Source organism: Penicillium cosmopolitanum (assembly GCF_028827165.1).
Source record: "Penicillium cosmopolitanum strain IBT 29677 chromosome Unknown utg000012l:1.0-3308103.0:1.0-3310761.0, whole genome shotgun sequence".
Classification (NCBI taxonomy): domain Eukaryota; kingdom Fungi; phylum Ascomycota; class Eurotiomycetes; order Eurotiales; family Aspergillaceae; genus Penicillium; species Penicillium cosmopolitanum.
In genome coordinates this window covers 397,838-422,734 of record NW_026622682.1, presented here as the reverse complement: position 1 = coordinate 422,734, position 24,897 = coordinate 397,838, and the positions used below count along the sequence as shown (strand labels likewise).

The following is a 24,897-nucleotide window of genomic DNA, read 5'->3' as shown; positions in this document are numbered from 1 at the left end:
GAAAGTGCCCAAACGGTGCCCGCAGGTGGACCTCTCGGAACCCCCCGAGGTAGAAGCGGGCGCCAATCAAAACCCTCAAAACCAGCAACTATTCACAGCACTCGGAAGCTCCGAATAGCGCGGAAGGGTCCGAGACGAATATTATTTGAATAAAGGCCAACCGCATCTCCTCCATCACAGTTCTTCTACTCAATACACTATCTCACTATCTCACACACCAGAAATTTCTCCTGCACAATGTCTGGAGAAATTCCGCTCACAGAATACCTCTTCAGGAGGCTTCGCTCCACCGGCCTACGCGCTGTCCACGGCGTTCCTGGCGACTACAACCTCACACTTCTCGACCATGTCATTCCGTCCGGACTAGAGTGGGTAGGAAACTGCAATGAGCTAAATGCAGCCTACGCGGCCGACGGATACGCCCGTATCAAAGGCATCGGCGCAATCGTTACAACCTTCGGCGTGGGTGAATTATCCGCAATCAACGCCATTGCGGGCTCATACGCGGAAATGGCACCTGTTGTACACATCGTCGGTACGCCGGTTCGCGCGTTGCAGGAAAAGGGCGTGAAACTTCATCATACGTTTTGTTCCGGGTCTAAGCGTGACTATGAACTTTTTGCTGAGATGTATGCCAAGGTTACTGTTGCGCAGGCTGATCTTGTTGATATTGAGCATGCGCCGGGTGAAATTGATCGTGTCATTCGGGAATGTATTCTTCAGTCGAGGCCTGTCTATATTCAGCTTCCGATGGACTTGGTGGATGCGAAGGTTCCAGTTTCTTTGCTGGATCAGGAGTTGGATCTGAAGCCTGCGGTGAATGATGTCGCGCTACAATCGGGTGTTTGTGATATTCTTGTTCATCGGATCATGGGTGCAAAGCAGCCATTGATTCTGGTTGATGGTGGTACCTCGCGGTATGGGCTCTCGAAATTGACAGAGGCTTTGGTCAAGGTGACCAACTTCCCGACCACTACGACTCCATTCGGGAAGGGCATTATGGATGAGACCTTGCCTAATTTCCATGGAATCTATGCAACAGTCGGCGATCACGATTATACTTCCTATGTCAATAGCTGTGATCTGATTATCAACATCGGGCCTGTCCACAGTAACGTGAATACCTACTACTTCGCCACCGTCCCCGACAAGACGGTAACAATTACCATCGAGCGGGACTCAATCCAAGTCGGAGAGCGCATTTGGAAGATCTCCCCAGCATCCGTCCTTGACCAGGTCATCTCGACATTAACGAAGGAAGGAGTCCCCAAGATTGAAACTTACCCTACCCTACCAAATATGCAGCAAACACTCGCAACCCTCCCTACCAACAACTCACCCGCCGATCGGTTCGCGCAGACCAATTTCTGGCGCCGCATGTCGCGCTTTCTGCGATCGGGCGATATCATCCTGACAGAGACCGGCACACCAAGCATGGGCGGTCGCGATTTCATTCTCCCTCAAAATACAACAATCATCAACTCCGCCGTATGGCTATCGATTGGATTCATGTTACCGGCTACACAAGGAGCTGCTTTAGCGCAGCGTCATCTTTCTGCCTCCGAGTCTCAACGTCCAGCTGCCCAGGGCCGAACAATTCTTTTCCAAGGAGATGGGAGTTTCCAAATGACCGCGCAAGAATTGAGTACTATTATTCGCAACAGGCTCGATGTCATTATCTTCCTCATTAATAATAACGGATACACCATCGAACGACTTATTCACGGACCGGAGGAACACTATAATGATGTTGCTTCGTGGAGATATCTTGAAGCCCCTTCTTTCTTTGGGGCTGAGGCTACCTCGACTTCTTATCCGATTTTTAAGGCGAAGGTTAGCACTTGGGGAGAACTTGATCGGATTATGGACGATCGTGAGTTTCATTCTGGGAAGGGATTGAGAATGGTGGAGGTCATGATGGAGATGCAGGATTGTAATGATACGTTGAGGTTGTTGTTGGATATTTACAAGACTAAGAAAGGTTGAAGAAGTGTATGTCAAATTTAATTTCCGACACATACACTCTTCATGCACCTAGATATCCTCACAGCAATCGAGATATTCAAAAAATAGATAATTTCTCAAACTATGTGCCCTCCCCATTCTGAAAAGTGTCTGTCTATAGAGTCGGATGAAGGTCGGCCCGAGGCTCGGAAGCTTCCGGGCTTCACGCAGGGGAACACACATCCAAGATTCTTTAATTTCTCATGCAATAACAGTCAACATGCCGCCTGTTCGGACAGGGCCGAGATTATCATCAGCCAGTCGGAGGGACTTGAATAAGGTTATTTCCGCGTGAGCAAATCCAACATTTGATGTGGCGTTGAGCTGATAGGCTCTGGCCCGCTAACATTATGCCCACAGATGCACGAACTGCAAGACGAAAAAGGTCAAATGCAGTGGAAACTACCCATGTGATAGGTGCGAGAAGCGCGATCTGGTTTGCAGTTTTCCAGCTTCGGAGCAACAGCGGCTATACTCTGCAGCGTAAGTCTACAAGACTATAACTTTGTCCTTCTCGGAGGCATACGCTTATGCTGGCAATAGAAGAATCCAGGAGCTGGAAGCTCGGCTGGCCCTGCATGAGTCTCCAAATGTATTCGACGGGTCCTCTTTGTCCAGTCCCACTGGTCTCAGAGGCACTGCTGCTTCATCTACTCCTCTCAGCTCTGCCCCACAGCCTGAAGCATTACTATCAGCTCAACGTGGGTGCTCGCAAGATACATACTAGGTGCTAGTATTTATACCCATGCTGACGCACAGCCCAGGTATTACCGCTGAACGTGACATCGGATCAAGTCAGGACTTTGGGGATCGGGTGCAAAGTCTTTTCGAACGACGGTCCCTACAGTCCACAGAAAATCGGCCATCATCCACCAGGTCGACACGTGCAGCGTTGTTCCCAGAAAGTAGGCCTCTAATCACCCTCCGCAAGGAACCCGGGGGCGACGAAAACTTTCTGGTCCTTCCATCGGAAGAGATAGCCTTCGAATTGCTCGAGGCGATCATGCTTTATTTCTATGAGCCCCAGCATTTATTTGACGCACGGGATGTGTCCGATCGCATATCCGGGCTCTTTGAAAATCAACAGGAGCAGCTTCAAACCCCAAATATATGGACACTGCAAACCTTGCTTGTATTAGCGGTGGGAAGATTATTGCGAGGCGAGTCAGATGTTGCTGGAAAGCCACCGGGATCGCAATTCTTTAGTTTCGTTGAAAGGAATCTGCCAAGCCCGACTGAGCTACGAAAACAAGGATTGGCAGGTATAGAGGTTTTGGTCTTGATGGTTATCTACCTGCAGAACATCGATCATAAAAATGATGCCTCTATCTATGTGAGAAATCTTGCTCTATTTGTTGATCTATATTGATGTTCGTCAGGTTGGACTTGCATTTCGACTAGCTATTATGCATGGTCTTCATCGGAAACACACCACGCAGCGACTCCGGCGATCGGAAGCCACGAATGCCAATCGTCTATGGTGGACAATTCAGATGCTCGAGAAACGACTGATGATTGCGACGGGGTCTCCCCTTATTTTGGATGATACGTTCAGCGATGCAATGCCTCCAGCCGACTCGCCGGGGTTTCCAAGCCCTTCCTCCATGCAGATCAACATCCAAATCGCCCAAATACAGGGCAGGATTTATTCTGTAATCTATAGCAACGAGTCGCGCGCAAAGGAAATATTTCTTGCAGATGTCCAGGAAATAATTTCTGCTCTGACACGATTAGCGCATCAAATCTGTCATGCATCTTCACTCGGGGCTTCCGTACTGGGCCACCAGACGTCGAGGAGAGAACAGCGGACAAGCATATCGCTTTATACTGTTCTCTACACTGTATGTATATTTTAAAGAAACCTGATTCCATTAGCTAACTTGGGTCTCCAGACCATAATGCTTACCTTGCGGCCAGTCATGCTGCATCTCACAAAGTCGATACTCAACGGCGAAACAACCTTTGCGCAAACAACGAAAGACTTCCAACAACTATCATGCACTTGCATAGAAGCAGCTCGAAGAAGCCTCGAGCTTATGATAGTCTCACGAAAAGAAGATATGATTGGTGTGTTCGTACATTCAGCTACATGAAAACAAGGCTGATCTTTTGAAAAAGCAAAATTCGGTTTCTTCGATCTAGACACCATTTTCTCCGCCGGGTTTATCATGCTCCTCGCTGCAATTATCGAATCAACAAATAACGAAGGCCAACGAATTCCTCTCCTGAGACCGAGCCCAGGAATATCCGAAGCAATACACTTGCTGGATTATGTTGGAAGCTTCAACAACCAAGCTGCTATCCAGAGACGCGACCAGATCCAAAAATTGCATGACCGCATCCCGTCACTCATGAGTCAATCTCGCTCCTCGGAGGGGCCTGCTACAAATGATGAATCTCTCCACGCTGGACTATCTGCGCAAAATCTCCCTGGTCCGATTTACTCCGTCGGGAATAACATTGATGACAGTCAAGCAGCCCAACCCTTCGATTTCATGGGAAATACAGGCATGGAAGGCTGTGCCGTAGGCTCCTTGCCTATTGAATTTCCAGATGACCCCCAGGCAATGTATTCATTGTATCACCCGGAAGACTTTACTTTGACTGGGGGAGACATTGCTGATTTTGAAGAGCTGCAACGTCATCTATTCGGAAATGATGACTGACTGACACGCACCGCGATGAATTGAAATATTTGAATGACCTCGGGACGGGTTTGAATGAATTATTATCATGTCAATATTTAGCTGGATACCTATGACTAGGGGGAACCTTGGAAATCGATTGTTTTCAAGTTCGACCTTCCAGGTTTCTACGAGTCCTAAGAACAGGGCTTTGGATCTATATATATAATGAGTCGGAGGTCCCTAGTCAGCGATACCTGAAAAAAGCCCCACCCCATGTCCATAGCACTTCCCCACTTGGGCAGGTACAGCCCTGGAGTGATTCACGAATCCAAATTCTGCGGTCGATAGTCGATTCGGCTCTCTATACTCGGTAGCGAAGGTTCTTGGCAGATTAGCGGATCAATCCTCAAGTCCGATATCAATTGAGTCAAAATGCAATGAGTCATCCCCGTAGGATAGCACGTCAGCAACAGCAGAAATAAAACCAACACTGCAACATATCTACCATCTATAGATTCAGGCACGTCCAAGGTTATCCAGAGATTCGAGTCTCAATTGATATCTCAAAATGATCTCCGCATATTCACAAGATCAATTATCCAAATATCTGACTTACATCGCCCTACCAACCCAATACGAAAAATACATCGAAAACCCATCTTCGTTCCCAAAAACCGACGAAGCACTGACAGCACTATTCCGATGTCAAATAACCAGATTTGCATACGATAATCTCTCGGTGCACTATTCCGCGACGAATCTCGCAAACATCGAGCCTCAGAGCATTTACGCGAAGTTTTTGGGGCCTCAGGGTACTGAACCCACCGGGCGCGGGGGGTATTGTCTTGAATGCAGTATTCTTTTCCATCATGTCTTGCTTGGACTGGGATTTTCGGTCTATCTCACTGGTGTGAGGAATCGGGCGCGCATTGATGGGATTCCGCAGGGGAATTCAAGGGATGGTAAGCGGGGAGGAGCGAAGTTGTGCTAGATCCAGATCCATTGAACCGAAGCACCCCGCTAATTCGGTCGCAGGACACATATTGTGAATATCATTCAACTTCCTGACGGGCAGGAGTATCATGCCGACGCTGCGTTCGGTGGAGATGGACCTACCAGGCCCCTGCCCTTGATCTCGGGCAAAGTGTGGCCGAACCTTGGTGCGCAGGAGGTTCGACTGGTTTACGGTAATATGCCGAAACAGCAGCGACCGGAGCAAAAGGTTTGGATGTATCAGTATCGGAATGGCGCGGAAAAGGAGTGGAATACTTTCTACAGTTTTGTGGAGTTTGAATTCTTTCAGGATGACTTTGAGGTGATCAATCGATATACTAGCTGGGAAGCGCGGGAAAGGGGTAATTTTTGGATTGTCAAGTTTCTGCGCAACGGGGAAACTGCCGGTCTTCCTGTTCTTGATGGCGAAGCGCTCAATGAGAGACCGGAAGATGCCTACGTGGTGGGAAAAATTATGTTTGTTAATGATGTGGTGAAGATTAATTTTGGCGGCAGGACGAGGGTGATTGATGAGTTTAAAACGGAGGAAGAGCGGGTCAACGGGTTGAAGAAATGGTTTGGTATTTCTCGACTCGATTAGAGGGGGTATGTTATACATCTTCGCTAGCTTGTTTGCTTATACATAGACCAGTCCAGTCCAAGGTAGTTTAGACCAGATTGCAGGTGCCTGAAGAATACAAATCTCCGAATGTAACCTTACCGCGTGAGAAGAATGGGTGATCTGATAGGCTGGATTTGATAGTCCCTTGGCCATGATTTGGCGGGGCTGATAACCTAACATAACATAACTAGGTCACTCTGCACCGCGGGGTTGCAATTTATTCTCTTCAAAGTAATCGCAAGTATGAATATCGCCGCAGATGAGAGACTGGACTTCACAGCCGTGACGAATCGCGGAGAAAATGGGTCCGGGTTATCGGGCCAAGAAGAGAAACTATTCAAGGTTCTGCACGATGTTGTTCAGCCCCGGGATGCGATAACGCCAGATGGAGCTGCAGAACAGATCAACGAGTATCTTCGTAGCCACCCAAATCGCTCAGGGGAAAGGGAAGAAGATACTGAAGTCGTCGGGGATTTCCTGGGTTCTTTGTGGTCACTATTGACCTCCGTTGTGGAGTATACTCCTTACAACCATCCCGGCCAAGACCGACTCATCGCTACGATGCAATCATTGATCAAAAGAACTGAAGGATCCTATGCAATTTGGGGGGTATGTTTCCCAAAGGCAAAGGTTAAACTCGACGGTCAGCTACTAATCCGATCCAGCAATCTGCACTACAAGTCTGGCCCGACCTACCCTTACTAGGACCCTGTGTGCGAGAGAAAATGGAACTGGGCTGGTAAGTAGTATGAAAATAATGAAAAGAAAGAGTACGAAAGAATAATACTAACTATCCCAGCAACCCCCTCCTTCAACAAACCATACCATGAAATGCCGGGCGCAAAAGAATGGATCAACACAAACTCTTTCACAGCCCGATTAATCGGCGCGAAGATCGTAAACTGGGAAACTTTTCCAATCTGGGCCCTACGCGAAGCATTCGAAGAGCCCTTTCGCAGCGTGGCGGAAAACGATATCCACGCCCTCGTCGCGGCACAGTGGATTTTTCATGCTGGGAAGCTGATATACGAGCTTAGTGTTGAAGAGTCTCTTGTTGAGAACCCGAGGATTACGAAGGGGGGGTTCGCTGTTTGATGGAGAGAGCGGGTTTAATATCAAGCGGTGGGCGTTTTGGAAGAAGAGCGCGGGGGAATTGAGTGCTGAAACTTCGGATGAGGTTAAAGGAATTGCTTCTGCTGTCGTTGAGAAGATGTCTGAGATCGAAGGGAAGTAGTGGGCACATGAATGATTTTTGTATTTACATTGGATAGGCGTGTACATATTGTTCTCTAGTGTGTATGGCTCTATTTATGCTTTGCTAGGAGCACTTGGTGCTTCAACTGCCTGTGTCGTACCAGTTCCCACATCAACTTCCACATTCGACAATGACCACTGCATGCCGATGTAGGAATCACTGAACAGCTTCACATTCACGCGAGCCATACCTGCCGTTGTAACGGAGGAGGATTCAGCGAGGGCAGCACCGGGGAATTTGACCAGCGAGCGCACGCTGATTGACCCATTGCTCTTATCCTTGCTCGACCCTTGAGCACCTCGGCTGGGGCCTGCACCTGGGCGGCCCTTGCCGTGATATTGCTTGGATGGCCACGAGACTCGCTTCAGACCAAGAAGCTCGCCATCGGTTCCATCGGGACGGGCATTGCACACAATCAAGAAGAAACCCTCGGTTTGAGGCTTCGGGAAGCGAGGGGCGTAGATACGGAACTCGGAGTGCGTAGGGGCGTTGTGACGGGTCAGATTGACACTCATGCCCTTGGAAGAAATGCCAGCCACGGAAATGGAAATATGGGGCAGATGCGAGGTAGCTTTGGGGAATTGTGCCGGGAGGTCAAGTCTCTTCACCATGCCAAAGACCGAGGACGAAGGCTGCGAAGATAGTGCGACCAAGGAAGATGGAAGGCCTTTGGGTGGTTTCTCGACAGTGATACCTGGTAGAATGGATAGAGGGTGATCCTCGGGCCAGCGGGCAGACTTGATGCATTGAAGCAGGGTGATCAGCATGTGGCAGGCTGGAATGTATCCGAGCTCGGCCATGACATCAATAGATGCTTGAATAATACGAATACCCTGGTCCAAGACGGAGGTCTGATCTCCCACATAATCCGAGATGGGCAAGTCGATTCGCGACATGTATGCCTGAAGTAGCAGGAAGGCTTTGACATGCGGGTCCCACATTGGCACATCACCCATCGCTTCGATGGACAAGGGGAGATTCTGGGCTAGCTCAGCGTTGATAAGATCCTCATTGTGTCGGACAGGGAGTTCGTCGAATTCCGTGGCAGAGCACATCCAGCTGAGGACGTCCTGGAAGGTCGGATCGCGCTTGGCGTGGGACATCAAGTAACGGACAGTCTTATGCGAGAGGTAGTAGTAACTCATGATCTTGCCGAATGGCGTGGAATTGACTTCGCCGGTCGCAGAGTCGACCAGAACACAAGAAGATTCGGCGAGGTCATTGAGGGACTTGTCGACGAGTTCAATCATAAAGTCTTGCGCAACAGCCTGAGCGGCCATGGTATTTTGTTCCTCGGCAGAAATCTCAAGACCATAATAGGAGGGATTCTTGTGCAGTCGGCGGAAGAAGAATGTCCAAGTCAGGTAATCGAGAGCATCCTGCTTAGTTCCGATCGTGCCAGCAGATACCTCGGCGCCCAAGTGGTTATCCAACACCTTGTGTAGAGTCGACTCGACGGGGAAGCCAGTGTGTAGGAAATGTTTGTAGAACGCCTTCTTAGAGTCTTGGGTGAAGATGCGTGCAATGCCGGAATTATCGAATTGAGGGCGACCAGCACGACCAAGCATCTGCAGGACATCGGTCAGGTCCATGTCACGGTATCCTTCGATCTTAGCATCAAAGAATTGGGTTCCCTTGACGACAACAAGATGCGCGGGCAAGTTGACGCCCCACGCAAGAGTACTGGTAGCCACCAGAATTTGAATCTTGTTATTGGCGAACAATTCTTCGGCCAGCTGTCGATCAGACTCGACTAGACCGGCATGATGCAGGCCGATACCAAAACTGAGTGCTTCCCTTAGAGCATCATCCTTGACGCGTGCAAGGTTCAGCTCTAGGTCATCTTCGGACATCCGCACAAAGCGACGAGGGTTATCCTCCATACCGCAGTAATTGATCAAGTCCTTCGCAGTGAGACGAGTCTGCCGACGGGATGCAACAAAGACAATAACGGGCTTCTCGGGGGAGTGGTTCTTGATCGCAAGGAATGTAGGGCGATTCATGGACTGCATGAGTGGGCAGAAGCCACGCTGCTCGGGAAAGCCGTCGATGAAAATCTCAAGGGGAACTGGACGGACAGAGTGGCGGAAATTGTAGAGACCCTCCTTAACGCCGAGCCAGTTTGCGAGATCACTGGCGTTAGCGCAAGCCGTAGACATACCCATGAGACGGACGGAGCCCTTGGACTGCGACGCGATGTAGTTCATACGGGACACAATGATTTCCAGAATAGGGCCACGATCACCACCTAACAGATGGATCTCGTCAATGATAACGAGACTGACCTTCCGGACATAATCACGAGTCTGCCAGCTACGGGAGATACCGTCCCATTTCTCAGGGGTGGTAATAATGATGTCTGCATCGCGGATAGTGCGGGTGTCGGGGGTGTTATCACCAGTCAACTCAACCAGCTTCAGCCCCATCGGACCAGTGAGACGTTTGCGCCAGTCTTGTACACGCTCACGAACAAGCGCTTTCATAGGTGCGATATAAACGACCTTCGACCCTGGCTTCTCGCGGAATGCCCACCACATTGCCAGTTCGGCTGCCACAGTCTTTCCACTACCAGTTGGTGATCCCAGAAGAACATTGGCAGGGGTGTGGTAGAGCAGGTGGAAGATCTGCGTCTGCATAGGATTGAAGAAGTGGAACCGTTGAGCGTACAGCTCCTCGAGTATGGGATTGCGAAGAGCAGACACCGGCAGAGGCTGAAGATTCAACAAATCGGTGTATACACTCTCCGTATCCGGGCGGATGAGATGCTGGAACGAGACCGGGCTGACGGTTTCTGCACCGAGCCAGCGATCGGAAATAAGGCGAACGTAGATCTGACTGGGCAGCGGATCGGATAGTGGAATAGTGAAGTTCAATTCGTGATCATCGTAAAGCTTCTTGCGGCTCAGGATGAAGTACTCATGGTGGTAGATCTCGGAAGTCTCCGAGTTTTCAACCCAAACCCAGAACGACTCGGAAGTTCCATGGTGGCGATCATTCCATGAAAATTCGGGATAGATGGAAAGGCGGATGCGAAGCACATCTCGGTTCAGCGGGGCGATCTCAGTTTCCACACTGAGCGTGGGGAAGTTATCCAGAAGCTTTCCGATGGTTTTTCCCATTTTTTGGTTGTGTACAAGCTGACCAATCTCGGCGGTATCCATCTCCTTCATCGACTCTATCGATGATGATGGGAGGCGATCCTCCAGGTTACGGAGGATAGGCTGTGGAAGGTCGAATTGGCGGAATGGGTGATCGAAGGGCCAGATTTGCTTCTCGATCGACTTGCACAGGAAAGGAGAACCTGGCATTGGTAGCCCCATCGACGGTTCAATGCGATCATGAAGAGGGCTCGGCAGATACGGGCAGAGTTTTGAGAGACATATCCCATATCCGATACCAGAGCAAAGTCTTCCAGCTTGGCGCGAGAAATGTGAGCTTGGAGGAGCAGATTTGTCTTTGCATGGGGAGAATCATTGCCGCCTTCGACTTCGGTCTGGGCCACATCATCGCGAAGCCGTTGCAGCTCTTTTGATTCGGAGTCGCGGGACTGGATATTGTCGAATTCACCACTCATACTGATCATCTTGAGAACATCTGCCTCGCCAGCGCGAGCACGCATCATTGTGTTGAAGATTTCCACACTGCTCTGCAGAACATAGTACTGGCTGGCGATGCGACCGACATCCTTCGCTTTCAGGTCCTCGGTCTTCTCGTTGAAGATGATCATTTGACACTTCTGCAACGTTTGCGCAGCTTGGATAATTAACTGTCGTCGTCGCTGAACGAGCATGGGATCATCACGAAGCTCTGCGAACTCGATGCCGTAGTTGCGAGGTTCACGCTTCATGCGGACAAAGAGGTAGGAATATCCGAGCCACTGCACGGCTTCGGGGACGGAGGTGACAGTTCCAAGTGAGATTTCGGCATTTAAGTTATCAACTAGTCGACTTGAGAAACGAGACTCAATGGGTTGCTGGGCTGTAACTGCCGAAAGATAATGGGTGAGCTTATCGTGGGTAGTGCAGATGAAGCCAATACCGGTATCCTGGAACTGAGGACGACCCGCACGACCAAAAATCTGCAGCACGTCAAGAATGCTCAGGTCGACGAATTTTCCCTCCTGGGCGTTGTAAAGTTGGGTTCCTTTGATCACGACCGCAGCCGCCGGAAGGTTAACACCCCATGCAAGGGTCGCAGTACAGCAGAGAACCTTGATCAAGCCCTCCGAGAACATGCGCTCCATCAGATTGCGATCACTTCGACTCATACCAGCATGGTGGGCTCCAAATCCGCCAGCGAAAAGGTCGCGCAGCTCGCGTGCACGGGCGTGCTTCATGTCTCGCAATGCGTTGGAATAATTCTCGTGGTCATGGCAACTGAACAGGTCTTCGCAGCCTTCTTCAGCCGCGAGCTGCTTCAGCATGCGAGCAGTCATCACAGTATCCTTGCGAGAGTGCACGAATACCATTACTTGATGACCACGTTCGAGCATGTCTCGAACCTTTTCATAAGAGACAGCATCAATATTCTCTCTAGATTGCTTGCTGCCTGGCTTTCCCTTGACACCGATGAAATGCTGCTCAAGAGGGACAGGTCGAAATGATGCATCGAAAAAGAAGAGTCCGGCCATCTTGTTGACTTTTAAGAAATCGGCGACATCGACGTAGTTGGGCAGGGTAGCGGACAGACCCACAATGCGAATCAGGGACTGGGTGCTTTCCACTTGACGCTGTGTTCTCGCAACCAAGGATTCGATGACAGCACCACGCTCGTCGTGCAGCATGTGGACCTCATCGATAATGAGCAGCCGCACCTTTTGAACCAGCTCAGTGTCACCTGTGCTTTTCCGGGTTACCACATCCCATTTCTCAGGGGTGGTCACGATGATCTGAGTATCGACAATTTCACGCTTAGTTAGCTGCATGTCACCAGTCAATTCACGGACATGAACTCCCAGCCAAGCGAGACGTTTCCCAAGCTTCTCTGTGATTTCTGCCGCGAGGGCTTTCATAGGAGCCACATAGACAATCTTGAAGTCGTCAACCTGCACCGTGTATTCGGTAGCATCCGGCTCTTCCAGCGGGTTAGGGGCGGTGTTCTTTCCGATGGCGTTCAAGATAGTCAACATCGCTGCGTCTGTTTTACCGGCACCAGTCGGTGCGCAAATAAGCATGTTCTCGCTGGTCTTGTATGCGACATCGTAGAGCAGACTTTGCATACGATTAAGTGTTTTGTAACCTTTGAAGGTCCCGCGACAAAGGCCATCCAGATCAGATATCTGGATCAGCTTCTGGTTTTTGGCTAACGATCCAACCTTGCTAGCGGGAATCTCAAATTCGGTGTACTTAGGCTCCTCGTGCTGCTTGCTACCGACGGGGAGGCCGTATTTCCTGCCATTTGCAGAGAGTGTATTTCCGGAGGCGCTTGACTTGAAGACGTGCGGATATGTCGGCTCCGAGCGGGTCTGAGCGGCCATGAGAGGGGCGTTCTTATGATCGTAATCCCGCTGCCACACAGCTTCCTCCCTCTCAGCCCGCGTGAGCAGCTTTCCCTTGGCTAGTCCATCTGTTTGTGACTCCACACGGTGTGGTTTGTCCGACAAGATCTCTGCACGGTTGGCGATAAGCTCAATGACCAGGTCCAGGTCGTCGAAGCCCACGATCTCGGCCAGAGACATCTGTAATTCCGCATCATCACTGTCTGCGGCTAAAGTAGCCACGATCTGCTGGGAGAGTTCCGTAGGATCCATGGTCGAGTTACGAGCTGCCAACTCCTGACATTTGCCTTCCAGCCATGACCGATTGTACGAGGACGAGTGGGGAGGGTAGGAGAGGGAAACATCGTTCAGGTCGTTTAAATCGTCGAGATCGTCAGTTGTTTCTTCATCGGAGCTAATGACATCCCATACATCGTCAACAGTTCCCGGGAGGAATAGTCATCGTCAAGATCCAGCTCGATATCACTTCCATAGCTCGTTGAATCGCGGGGCAGGTCTTTGGGGAGTTTCAGATCGGCAATGGCCTGGCGCATGGCGGCTAGTTGGGATAGCCATTGGTCTGTGGCCGATGAGGGAGTATCAAGATCCATGATTCCGTATCTCAAGCAGAGAGCGGGCCAAGAGTTTGAAAGTGTGAACGTGAGGAAGTGTAAATATGCCAATATGCAATGATAGGAATGTTGTAGAGCCTCGGCGGGTCCCAGGGCGGTGAGGAGCCGGTCATCAGGGCGGTGAATTGTCTGCCCGTCAAACCGGGCGGTAGGCGGAATTGCCAACGTCGTCCCGTGCGGTGGCCTCCTCAGGAGACCAAAGCTCACTTCGCCTCAACCTGTTCATTTGCCCCTCGCCCAACTTTGGCTGATTTTAGCACAGCTACTCCTTAATTCCAACCTTTCAGACGGGTTTTCTTACTATTTATCGACTTCTTCTTTCCGATCAACCTCATTCACCATCCCGCCATCATGAAGATCCTCTATATCGGAGTGCGTTTCGAAGGCAGCGAGAGTTGGTTTCTCCATCGTGTCATCATGTGCTGATTTTGGATCCTTCTGCAGGTTTTTCGGAACGGTCTTAACCCGAATCGTGGAGCAAATGACAAGAAACGTGATACCATGCTGCTCTGCGGCGACAAAGATCTCTCGACGTGAGTACATCCGCACACCGTATTTGCCATAGGCCAAGCGCTAACCCCCAACAGCATCCACTGGAGCAAGCGATCTGCGTATGCATCTATCCCTCCTCCGAACCTTTTGTGGAAAAGCCCTGACTAACAAATCGTCGCCAGAGCCGAGACGGTCATGAATATCGACCTCCACGGCGTCGCCGAAGGCACCCAACCTGGTCAACGCCATGACATGGATCACCTGGGATACATCTTTCACGGTTACAGCCGGGTTAAAGGGATATCTGCTGTTATTGTCACCGATGGGGAATATCCTTCTCTTGTTGCTCACCAGCTTCTTTCCAAGATCATGGACGACTTTCTCACAAAGTACCCTCGTGCCGCTGTCGACCCTTCTCCAACCGAGAACTCATACCCATTATCCTCGCCGATTAAGGAATGGATTGAGAAATACGACAATCCCGAAAATGCCGATAGTATCACAAAAATCCAGCAGGAGCTTGACAGTACCAAGATTGTTCTGCACAAAACTGTACCGTTCCCCGCCCCTAGATATTGTATTCCTATACTCACCTTTACAGATCGAATCTGTTCTCCAGCGAGGCGAGAGTCTCGATCAACTGATGTCAAAATCTGCCGATTTGAGCGATCACTCGAAACAGTTTTATCAGCAATCCCGAAAACAAAACGACTGCTGTATCGTGATGTAGTGGAAGAGGCCTCTTCATCGCGAATCAATAACTTCGGACCCTAACTACGAACATGCTGTCTTACTCTCTCACTAAATCAATTACGGTATCCACTGAGCCTTTTCTTCCAACAATGATGACCGTTACCGCGATGTCAAATTTTATTGGACTCAATCCGTTGATGTAATCAAATCATTCGATGCTTGCGTGCACATTTCTTAGTTCTGGATCTGTCTTAATTATGTTCCCCGCCGGTATGTGACGATTTGCCTTTGAAATGTGAACTCAAGCAGCGTGTTTATTCAATCGGAAACGATATTTACTTTTATGCTCATAATGTACACTTTGCTCATTTCTAAAGTTGCCTCAATCTTTTACTCCAGATCCCATCTTTCGAGAAATTCCAGTAGTATTATACAAGCACTAGTCACGGGTAGCTTGCGATATATTAGGGCTAGTAAGACCTTGTTCCAAGGTTCCATGACCCCTTGTCACCCGGTTCGTGCCTCCCGCTCAGAGGCGCTGCACGCTGTGACAGTACAGAAGGGGTTAAAGAGTACAGAGAAATTGACTTTGCAACGCAAAAAAAGAGCGAACAGACGCTCTAATAGCGCTAAACCAGCATGACGGTATTTCTCCTCTAACAACCCCCCCTATGCTCTCTGCACTGAATGGATGGCTTTGAACCTTTTCCTTTTAAACGCCACGGCACTGATCCAATTATTGATAAACATAAAGCAGAATAGAGCGCCAATAATACCGAGGGCTACCAGAGGTCCAAGGATAGAGAAAACAGTAAACCCGTACGATGCTGACTGAAACGCGTGGTTTCCAACCAGTGCATCAGTCCCAAGGCCAACCTGCATAGCTCCTAAAACAACGGCGATATAGACCGTGATAGCGGTCAGCCAGGCAAGGTTCTCTTGGAAGAAATCGCCATATCGAGTCCACTGCCAGTGTGACATGTAACCCCGTAGAGGCGTTAGGTAACGGACATTATATATCTTGTTCAACCTACTGAGACGAAGCTCGCCGTAGTTGAAACGGTTGTCGATCTTGCGGTGTAAATTATTCGCAGCGAGAACTTCCTCGACCAGGGTCATCCAGTCCGACCATGTTACTTCTGGGGGTATCAACTGTTTGGCTTGGGCAATGACGAAATCGCTCTTGTGAGAGATCAAGCCGGCGTATGAGTAGAGGAATCCAAGTGCCGACCCCCACAGCCTTTCGTGGACACATGAGGCATGGTCGGTCGAGTCTTCGGATGAATATTCAGCCAAGCTGCTGGTTTGACTGCGGATGCAGCATGGGGGACAGGACAGGTTTTCAGCCCAAAAGTCAGGAGCAAGAAGAAATCTTGGGATTGGTTTGACGAATATACGACCTATAGTCCAGACGAGATGCATGTCCATTCGTTCCGTGATGAATATATCTCGCGAAAGAACGAGCTGATGGTGCAGCGGGCGTGGTGGCATCGGACGACCGGCAATCCACAACCATGGAAGAATGTCATGAAGTCTCTTCAAATCCAGTTCCTTCTCAATACAGGACGTGATGTCTGTGTTGGAAGCAGCTAAGTCACCAGACGTGGTGCGGTACGACGCCGGAAGGAGTGGGCGAAGGGAACTATGATCGGATGTGCCAAGGGCATCACGCTCCAAGGGTTTGACAAGGAACGGACAAGTCTGCGCAGAGCCGTTAGTTCACCATTTCTCGGTCACAGCACTATTTCCAGCGCCAGTTTATCATGGTACTGTATGGGTAAGGCACGGTACACTGACTTGCTTCTGTTGGCCCTCCGTGTGGTCCCCGTGCTCATTGTGGTTAGAATCTCGCATCTTGCCCGAGCCATTCATTTCGGGGGCGGGCATGGAGTATAACAGCGATCCATAAACGTGGCACCCTGCCTTCTGCCCCTTATGCGAAAGGAGGAGATATTTGCACGTATTTTGGCCCCATCACGTGCATCCAACGTGATGAGATGTGTCTCGGGAATGCTCAAACAAGCGGCTAAGGCTGGCGGCTAGCTGAAGTACCCTGTACCGATGGCAACCCCTGGTAGAAACAACAGCTCCTCCTACTCACAATCGCACCTCTTAAGTGTGTGGTGGTTTTGAACATCAGAACCTCGGAAACCCGTCCCCGGTACCATGGATGGGTTGGCTAGCAACAGCCGTTTAAGGTTTTGGGTTGCGGTTACCGCGACCACTACCGTGGTTATCCTTACTGTCTATCTTCTCCGCATCCGCCCCATTATTCGCAGGATAAGTCGTCGAAGAAAGTCAGATCGCCTTGACGGCCTTCACGTTATTTCCGAGCCCGAAAATGCGGAGGATGTCACTTTTGAGTAAGGGCCCGTCCTTCCAGTTACACTGCGTTCATCGCTAACGTCTTTAGAATTGTCGCCGTACATGGCCTCGGCGCGGATTCAGAGCACACATGGACGGCTGCTGCTGTGGAATCGCCTGATTCGAAAAAGAAAGACCATAGGCGCGTCCACTTACTAAAAGACCTTCTCAAAAATGACTTCCCCCACGCAAGAATCTCGGCATTCGCTCACAACTCGGACTGGTTGATCGATGCCCCGGTTACAACAGCGCAACAAATCGGCCACCGGTTGCTCGATGACTTGGTGCACCATCGGTCCAAACATCGGGTGAGAACTGCTGAATCTCAAAAGCACGATGAGGCTAATAGATAATGTAGCGTGTTCCCATCATATTCATCGGCCACAGCTTCGGGGGTATCGTCATAAAAGAGGTACGCCAGAAAACCATTGCCGCCCACAGAGACCTAACCACCGCTGCAGGCCTTGTGTAAGTCTGGGGATACAGCGAGAGACACAATCGACAGCACTTCCGGCATCATCTTTCTCGGGACACCTCACCAAGGGTCCCTTTTGTCAACTCCGGGAGCTATTCTAGCCTTGGCGACCGGGATTTTGGGTTCCGAAACCGGGCTTCTCATCTCTCTGACCAGTCATCGGATGGAGCTGGTCGACCTGGATGTAAACTTTGTTCGGTGTATAAAGGAGAAAGAGCAACGAACGCGGAAGACTGAGATTGTAGCTTTCTGCGAAAAGAAATCTACATATTTCGCTGGAATATCGGTCGGGAGGGTAGGTTCCGGTGTCCATCTGTTGAATCCTCAGGTTCTGACATCCTCAGATTGTCTCTGCGGACTCAGCCCGTGGCGGTCATGCCCCTGAAACTGTATACATTGACACAGATCACTCGGGACTGAATAAATGCAGAAGTTCCAACGACGAATTGTATATTCAACTCCGACAAAGTTTGCTTAAATTGAGCAAGTATGTCAGTTAACTCGACCACAAGATTCAAAGGGCTAACCAAGAAAGGAACATGACCTCGACACTCAACAGTAACCAGAACTTTGTTATAAACAAACTCCGCACCGTTGAAGAAGCCCCGTTCAACTCTAGTGCGAATCAGCACGACCCGATCTGTCTAAAAGAAACGCGTCGTGAGCTACTGCAGGATATTGATCAATGGGCCAAGGGCCCAATAACCGGCAAACATATATACTGGCTCGAAGGAAAGGCCGGAACTGGCAAGTCAACAATTGCTCGGACCGTGGCTGGCACGCTTAACGAGCGTGGTCTTCTTGGAGCCAGTTTCTTCTTCAAAAGAAATGAATCTGGTCGTGCTAATGCTGGGTATCTCTTCTCAACCATTGCTGCCCAGCTTGCGCGGAGACTGCCCGCCGCTGCCGAGCACATGCGAAATGCCATTGAATGTGAACCCGAGATCGCTACCATGGCATTTCAAGCACAGTTAAGAGAACTAGTCGTGAGGCCGATGCTCAAGACTATCCCGGCTGGAATTAACAGGACCATGACCGTTGTAATCGATGCACTCGACGAATGCGACAGACCCGACGACATCATAACGGTTATCAAGTTACTGCTACAGACCGACCTTCTGACCGTAGCTCCTTTGAAATTCTTCATCACTAGTCGAGATAAGTTTCCTATTCGGACTGATCGCCAGGGGGGCCAATGCCGATCCATCCAGTTTCTTGTTGACAAGATTCCAACATCAATTGTTGAGCGGGACATCGCAAACTTTCTGAGCATTCGATTGGATGATATCCGGGAGAAGTTCGACATGACATCCAGTTGGCCAGATCAACGACAGTTCCAGACGCTGCTGAAGAAATCCGTTCCGCTATTCATTTTTGCTGCCACTGCCTGCCGCTTTATTGAGGACCGCCGCCAAAGTGGCGGAGTACAGGGTCGCCTGCAGAAAATATTGCAAAACGAGCACCATGGGCAGTTCAATCAAATATACCTGCCTATTTTGAATCAAATGATTTCAGAACTTTCAGACTCTGCAACTCGAGAGGCACTTAGGGAATTTAACTTGATTGTTGGTTCGATAGTCACTCTCGCAGATCCTCTGGGAGCTGCACCACTGGCGAGGCTCTTGGGTATTACCACGGACTGTGTCGATGATAGATTATCCCTACTGCATTCCGTTCTGGACATTCCACGCGATGCCTTTAGTCCTGTGAGAATATTTCATGAATCGTTCCGTGACTTCCTCGTTCAAGTTGACTCCGTGGACGGTCAGAAATTCCAGATTGATGAGACGGCTACCCACAAGATACTTGCAGACAGATGCATTTGGCTACTCGACGAAGGCGGCGTCTTAAAAAAAGACATTTGTGACCTTAGAGAAGCGGGAAAATTGCGTACTACCATTGACCAGGAAGTTATTGACGATAACCTGCCATCAGAGGCTCAATATGCCTGCCTTTATTGGGTACATCACGTCAAAGGTAGCGCGGTAATGTTGAGTTATGGGCACCGAGTGCTCCAATTTCTCCAAAATCACCTGCTCCACTGGTTTGAGGCCCTTAGCCTGTTGGGAAAGATCTCGGAGAGTATCAACCTTTTAGGCGAATTACAGGTTCTGTTTAGTGTAAGTCACTTTCTTCACCACGCATCTACTTCCCAATTCATGGTTGGTAACTGGAATATATAGGCCGACCACAATTCTTCAATCTCCGACTTTCTGTATGATGCAAAACGCTTTATTCTTCAAAATCGCCAAATGGCCGATCATGCACCTCTCCAGCTTTATTCCTCAGGATTAGTATTCGCACCAAAAACATCGGTTGTACGAAGAAACTTCCAAGGAGAATTTCCTAGTTGGGTGTGTCAGCTACCGGAAGTCCTGGATGGCTGGAGTTCAGTGTTGCAAAATCTCGACGGCCATTCAAAATCAATTGGATCGGTTGCCTTTTCACCGAACGGGCTGATTCTAGCATCAGCCGCCTATGAACAGACAGTACGGCTCTGGGACACTTCAACAGGAACTTTGAAACAGGCTCTGAAGAGCTCATACAGAATGAAGTCGGTCGCTTTCTCGCCCGATGGGCTGATACTTGGAGCTGGGAGCTGCGATGCCGTGGTATTATGGTTCTGGGAAATCGCAACAGGTGTTTTGCAACGCACTCTCGAGGCGCCAAGTCGCGAGGGCTGGTCGGCTTCTGTTAACTCAATTGCCTTCGCTGATCAACGGATACTGGCATCTGGCTGCAATGATGGAATTCGAATCTGGGATACTGCGACGGGCGCTCTGCAACACATTATTGATGGCCACTCCCATTGCGTCAATCAAGTAGTCTTCTCATCTGACGACTGCCATATGCTGGCATCTGCCTCCGCCGACAAGACAGTACGGCTCTGGGACACTAGAACGGGAGCTCTGAAACAGATCCTTGAGGGTCATTCAGATGACGTGCGATCAGTGGCATTCTCCCCTTGTGGCCACATAGTAGCTTCCGGTTCTGAAGATAAGACAGTGCGACTCTGGGACGCTGTGAGCGGTACCCTGAAATCGACCTTTGACCACCCATCTTTCGTCGATTCAGTATCATTTTCGGCGGATGGCCGAACATTGGCATCTAGTTGCGGCGAGAAGGACGTCCAGCTCTGGGATACTAATACTTGTTCTCTTCAGCATACTCTGAGGGGCAATGCCAGCCACGTTAAATCGGTGGTCTTCTCGCCTGACAGCCAGATGCTAGCATCTTCCGCTATGGGCAATACGGTACAACTCTGGGACGCGGGAATAACCGAGTATTCCCAGCAAAGTCTCTCGAGAGATCATGTCTTCCTCCTTTGCTACTGCCTTTCCCCCTAACGGCCAGACATTGGCATCGGCATGGGTATCTCCCTTTGGTCACAAGACGATACAGCTCTGGGATATGGCAAAAGGCAAGTTAATTTGGAGTTGCACTAGAGTTGAAAGGAAAACATTGGCATTCGAACTATATTTCTCCCCTAATAGTCAGATGCTAGTGTCTGTCTTTCGGGATGACAGGATGGAGCTCTGGGATCTTAAAACTGGTACAGCTACCCTACGAGCTACTCTCAATGCCTATTGCGACGCAGACTACACAATACAATTCTCACCCAATAATGAGACAATCGCATGCTGTACGGATGAGAAGACAATTGGGATCTATGATACGAAAATGGGGACTCTACAGCGCACCCTGGAGGGTCATTCGAGTCAAGTCATCTCAGTGGCATTCTCGCCCAATAGCCAGATTTTAGCATCGGCTTCTAAAGACAAGTCGGTGCGGCTCTGGGATATTGCAACAGGAGCCCTCAATATCATAATCAATGGGTGTTCATACTTCAGAGGCTCTTTAGCATTTTCGCCTACTGGCCAGGTTTTGCTATCTAGTTCCGTTGACAATACGACTCAGCTATGGGATGCTGCAAGTGGTGCTTTGAAATGCACTATTGATGACCTATCTGGAACCGGAGGCAAAACAGCCGTGTCACATGCAAAGGCCCTGTCACATAATGGTCAAATGCTGGCATGCTGCTTTGATAACACAATACGACTGTGGGATGCTGAAACAGCCACTTTGCGGCAGACTTGGACTTTCGTGGGATTTTTGCAATTTTTAGAGTTTTCACTGGATGACCTGTCCTTGAAGACGGATTTGGGTTCCTTCGATATTGAATCTAAGTGTGGTACAGGTTCATCTCGTGCGGAGCGGAAGTTGGCAGTCTCTCTCCAGGATGAGCAGTGGGTAGCATTGAACGGTGAACGCGTACTGTTTCTCCCCGCTGAAGCTCGGACAGACCAATGGGTAGCTCGGGACCGAAAGATTGCGCTAGGACTGAGTTTTGGCGAATTTCTTTTTATGGAATTCAATGGACAGTCCAGCTATCAATGACTTCCGCATCCAGTTCAACTTTTTAGCATATCCCAATGTGCCCTGATGAAAGGAATACCGCAGTTTTAAAGTATCTCATTTCGATACTGAAACTGCAGTACTATCAATATGATGTCCAAATTTTCATCCAGAATAAATAATACGCCGAAATGTATAGAATTAAGTGTTAAGAAATCTTTGTCATCGTAGTCACAATTAAACTATAGAGTCGTTGATGCGTGCTTAGACACTCGCTGCCTCAGGCATCAAATATTCTCCCCAGCCGTTCCTTCCAGATGATCCTCCTGAGGTTGACTCTCCTTCTCTTCAACCTGATCGAGGCACTGTTCCTCCAAGTTCGCGACAATCGTCCACTTTCACGAACTTTCCAACGAACCCACACGCCGCAGGGTAAGGTGACAACAACGGTTTCTTGCCTCTTCACTCCCAATTTCGATAAAGCAAATTTTGTCACTGTAAGAGGGCGAGGTAACAAGGTTGGAGGGTTGCGGCCATTGGAACAACACGGCGAAAATGCATAGCCCTGAGAGACATGCCGCCCACCTGAACACTGTTGGTGTTTTGGGACTTCTGGTGTGGGATATGGAATCAACGGGAAGAGTGCCGTTGCCATTTCTTCACGAATCAATATGCGATCGCTCAATACTTTCTAAACGCCCAGTATGAGTTGCATACTAATGCGAAGCTCTTCACAGGATCCCGAGGTCGATGGGCCTAAACGTGGGACTGCGAGCACAGAAATATCGGAAAGGGGTCTCGACCTGGATCACCCATACACACAGGGTCGACAAAATGCCATCAAGAACCTTGAAGAGATCCTTTTGAGGCCTGGACCTGGAAGATTGAGTGAATGCTAGCTATCGGGCGGTACCTTATGACGAGTGTTGTTTGTAGGAGAACATGAGATTGCAACGTCCTCTACTCTTAATCCGCATCACGCCGACGAGGTGTATCGTTGAGTTGAGACAATGTTTCTATGTTTTTACAGATGTCCAGAAAATGGAAAAGACATCTCTTGAGAATTGCCACCGGCGCATACGACTCGGAGCAGAGAATAAATTCATCCTAGTGCAAAGCACAAAACTCATCGTAAAATAGCAGAAATCGCAGAAACAGCACGAAGTAGAACAAAAAGCATGTAGGCAACATTGAAACCTCCACGCCTATCACTTGGTTGTTCCCCGGCAAAACAGAACTGGTCTTCAACATCTCCGAACCCGGTTGTCACTCCCCCCCTCCGGCCAGGATCAGGGTAGTGAAGTTATCTCTCACCACAGACATGGTCGACATTGCTTTTCCGGGGACCCAGGACGATTCGGATTCGGTTCACTTGGATGCCTTGGTACTGGTCGGCTTCTTGGTATCCTTCTTGGGTGGCTGGGTCTTCTTGGCTGAAGCTGCGCTGGTGGACGCTGCGCCGGTAGGGAACACCTATATACTCCGTATCAGTATCCAGACTGCCTCTGGGGAAATTCGATCAAAAACTTACCACCGGGTCGGGGACTGGGCTCAGAACCAGACTACCCTCGTCATTCAGGCGGGCATTCCGCTCCCATTCCACGCCGTTCTTGTTGAATCGAGCCAGTCTGATCTGCTCAGAGGTCCCGGTCATGAACAACGGATTATTCTTGGTATTTAGGTCTTCCTTGATCCTCATGGCGAGGGGAGACGCCATGGCCGCGAGGAAGGCCTTTCCTTCGTCATCTTTGAACATCTCCGCAAAGGGGACTTGCTTGATCTGTCGTGCTTTGTTAGCTTGTTTGTTGCCTTTCAAGAGTCCGAAATGGATGCATGTGTTGATTGGTTTGGCAATCTGGCTGAGCCACAGCAACAGGTAAGAGCTGGTATGGGAAAGACGTACCTGCGGTGCTTCCTCAGACATCCTGACACAGAACGGAGCTAGTAGTGGGTAGATGATTTGGAGTAATAGGAATGAGGAGAGGTAGTAGTGAGGAGTGGAGGAGGAAGTAGAAGAAGACGAGACGGCAGTCACGTCACGCTGGGAGGGTTCGTTTGCCCGCCTCAGGCAGCAACATGAACCATTCACAAAAATCAGTTTCACCGGATGTGTGCCTTGTCTTATTGAGGTAGGATACCAGGCATTACAGTGCGTATCAAGGTTTAGTAGTTATACAAGGTGGTCGTTGTTTTAGTCTTCAGCCATTTATATCCAGTCTTTACTTACTGAATATACTCGTGGGAATTCCCAGGCGGCTGAAGTTATCATACCATGTGCCCAATAATGCGGAGGATTTACAGAACATATCTTCGAGAATTACTCCCGGTATTCGCCTAGCCGGGGTAGGCAATAGATTTATCTCAGTGAGTATGACCGAACTCATCCTAAATCTGCAAACAGTACACGAAGAAAACAGGGAATATTGAAACAAAAGGCATTTTCTCCCCAACGCCCGGCAGTTGTTTCGAGGTCTTTCCTAGCCGAGCTTGGGTGATCTTAAGATTGGCCGGATTGTTGTTGGCGTCCTTCTTGGAGTTCGCGCCACCAAGCTGATCCTTCCAGCCGTGGTGGCCTCAATCGAGTGTCTGGATAGTCCACGTCGGTCTTGGAGATTGGAAAGTGATAACAAACATTGCCGAAGTCAGTTCCAAGAAAAGACAATTCTTACGTGCTGTTTTGTCGTGGACGGATTTCATAAGATCGCAGGATCCGCTGACGTTGAGGCTCTGCTGTATCATTCTCCACAGTGGAGAATTGTCATGGGCGAGTTGAACACTCGGTTGGCAAAGGAGTTGACGACCTCAAGTCCACAGTAGGAAGTAGTGTGTTCTGTTAGTTCAATGATCAGATTCCAAGAGTAACACCCAGGGCAAGGGTTCTCCTGACAATGGCCAACTTCAAGTTAAA

The 24,897-nt window shown here is 49.6% G+C and overlaps 11 protein-coding genes across 11 annotated transcripts; 8 read left to right on the top strand and 3 right to left on the bottom strand.

Annotated features, from left to right (window-relative positions):
• Positions 1-237: 237 nt before the first annotated feature.
• Positions 238-1,986, top strand: N7509_012922 (alpha-keto acid decarboxylase family protein; the record flags this gene model as incomplete). The annotated part of the gene is made up of 1 exon (XM_056637559.1): positions 238-1,986. The coding sequence occupies one exon, from the start codon at positions 238-240 to the stop codon at positions 1,984-1,986; it is 1,749 nt and encodes a 582-aa protein (XP_056481066.1).
• A 1,916-nt stretch (positions 1,987-3,902) lies between these two features.
• On the top strand, positions 3,903-4,670 carry N7509_012921 (uncharacterized protein; the record flags this gene model as incomplete). The annotated part of the gene is made up of 2 exons (XM_056637558.1): positions 3,903-4,071; positions 4,147-4,670. The coding sequence occupies 2 exons, from the start codon at positions 3,903-3,905 to the stop codon at positions 4,668-4,670; spliced, it is 693 nt and encodes a 230-aa protein (XP_056481065.1).
• Positions 4,671-5,199: 529 nt separating this feature from the next.
• On the top strand, positions 5,200-6,225 carry N7509_012920 (uncharacterized protein; the record flags this gene model as incomplete). The annotated part of the gene is made up of 2 exons (XM_056637557.1): positions 5,200-5,468; positions 5,667-6,225. The coding sequence occupies 2 exons, from the start codon at positions 5,200-5,202 to the stop codon at positions 6,223-6,225; spliced, it is 828 nt and encodes a 275-aa protein (XP_056481064.1).
• A 264-nt stretch (positions 6,226-6,489) lies between these two features.
• Positions 6,490-6,951, top strand: N7509_012919 (uncharacterized protein; the record flags this gene model as incomplete). The annotated part of the gene is made up of 1 exon (XM_056637556.1): positions 6,490-6,951. The coding sequence occupies one exon, from the start codon at positions 6,490-6,492 to the stop codon at positions 6,949-6,951; it is 462 nt and encodes a 153-aa protein (XP_056481063.1).
• Positions 6,952-7,554: 603 nt separating this feature from the next.
• N7509_012918 (RNA helicase SLH1) lies at positions 7,555-13,588 on the bottom strand (the record flags this gene model as incomplete). Its single annotated transcript, XM_056637555.1, has 3 exons — positions 7,555-10,802; positions 10,862-13,392; positions 13,419-13,588. The coding sequence occupies 3 exons, from the start codon at positions 13,586-13,588 to the stop codon at positions 7,555-7,557; spliced, it is 5,949 nt and encodes a 1,982-aa protein (XP_056481062.1).
• A 372-nt stretch (positions 13,589-13,960) lies between these two features.
• Positions 13,961-14,831, top strand: N7509_012917 (palmitoyltransferase YKT6; the record flags this gene model as incomplete). Its single annotated transcript, XM_056637554.1, has 5 exons — positions 13,961-13,981; positions 14,054-14,142; positions 14,197-14,220; positions 14,284-14,653; positions 14,703-14,831. 5 exons carry the CDS (start codon positions 13,961-13,963, stop codon positions 14,829-14,831), a joined length of 633 nt encoding a protein of 210 aa, XP_056481061.1.
• A 632-nt stretch (positions 14,832-15,463) lies between these two features.
• Positions 15,464-16,666, bottom strand: N7509_012916 (uncharacterized protein; the record flags this gene model as incomplete). Its single annotated transcript, XM_056637553.1, has 2 exons — positions 15,464-16,495; positions 16,592-16,666. The coding sequence occupies 2 exons, from the start codon at positions 16,664-16,666 to the stop codon at positions 15,464-15,466; spliced, it is 1,107 nt and encodes a 368-aa protein (XP_056481060.1).
• Positions 16,667-16,960: 294 nt separating this feature from the next.
• On the top strand, positions 16,961-17,511 carry N7509_012915 (vegetative incompatibility protein HET-E-1; the record flags this gene model as incomplete). The annotated part of the gene is made up of 2 exons (XM_056637552.1): positions 16,961-17,157; positions 17,208-17,511. 2 exons carry the CDS (start codon positions 16,961-16,963, stop codon positions 17,509-17,511), a joined length of 501 nt encoding a protein of 166 aa, XP_056481059.1.
• A 661-nt stretch (positions 17,512-18,172) lies between these two features.
• Positions 18,173-22,031, top strand: N7509_012914 (vegetative incompatibility protein HET-E-1; the record flags this gene model as incomplete). The annotated part of the gene is given in 4 exon segments (XM_056637551.1): positions 18,173-19,753; positions 19,817-20,836; positions 20,854-20,887; positions 20,932-22,031. The coding sequence occupies 4 exon segments, from the start codon at positions 18,173-18,175 to the stop codon at positions 22,029-22,031; spliced, it is 3,735 nt and encodes a 1,244-aa protein (XP_056481058.1).
• Positions 22,032-22,544: 513 nt separating this feature from the next.
• Positions 22,545-22,888, top strand: N7509_012913 (uncharacterized protein; the record flags this gene model as incomplete). The annotated part of the gene is made up of 2 exons (XM_056637550.1): positions 22,545-22,691; positions 22,727-22,888. The coding sequence occupies 2 exons, from the start codon at positions 22,545-22,547 to the stop codon at positions 22,886-22,888; spliced, it is 309 nt and encodes a 102-aa protein (XP_056481057.1).
• A 469-nt stretch (positions 22,889-23,357) lies between these two features.
• Positions 23,358-23,913, bottom strand: N7509_012912 (uncharacterized protein; the record flags this gene model as incomplete). Its single annotated transcript, XM_056637549.1, has 2 exons — positions 23,358-23,462; positions 23,521-23,913. 2 exons carry the CDS (start codon positions 23,911-23,913, stop codon positions 23,358-23,360), a joined length of 498 nt encoding a protein of 165 aa, XP_056481056.1.
• Between the last annotated feature and the right edge of the window lie 984 nt (positions 23,914-24,897).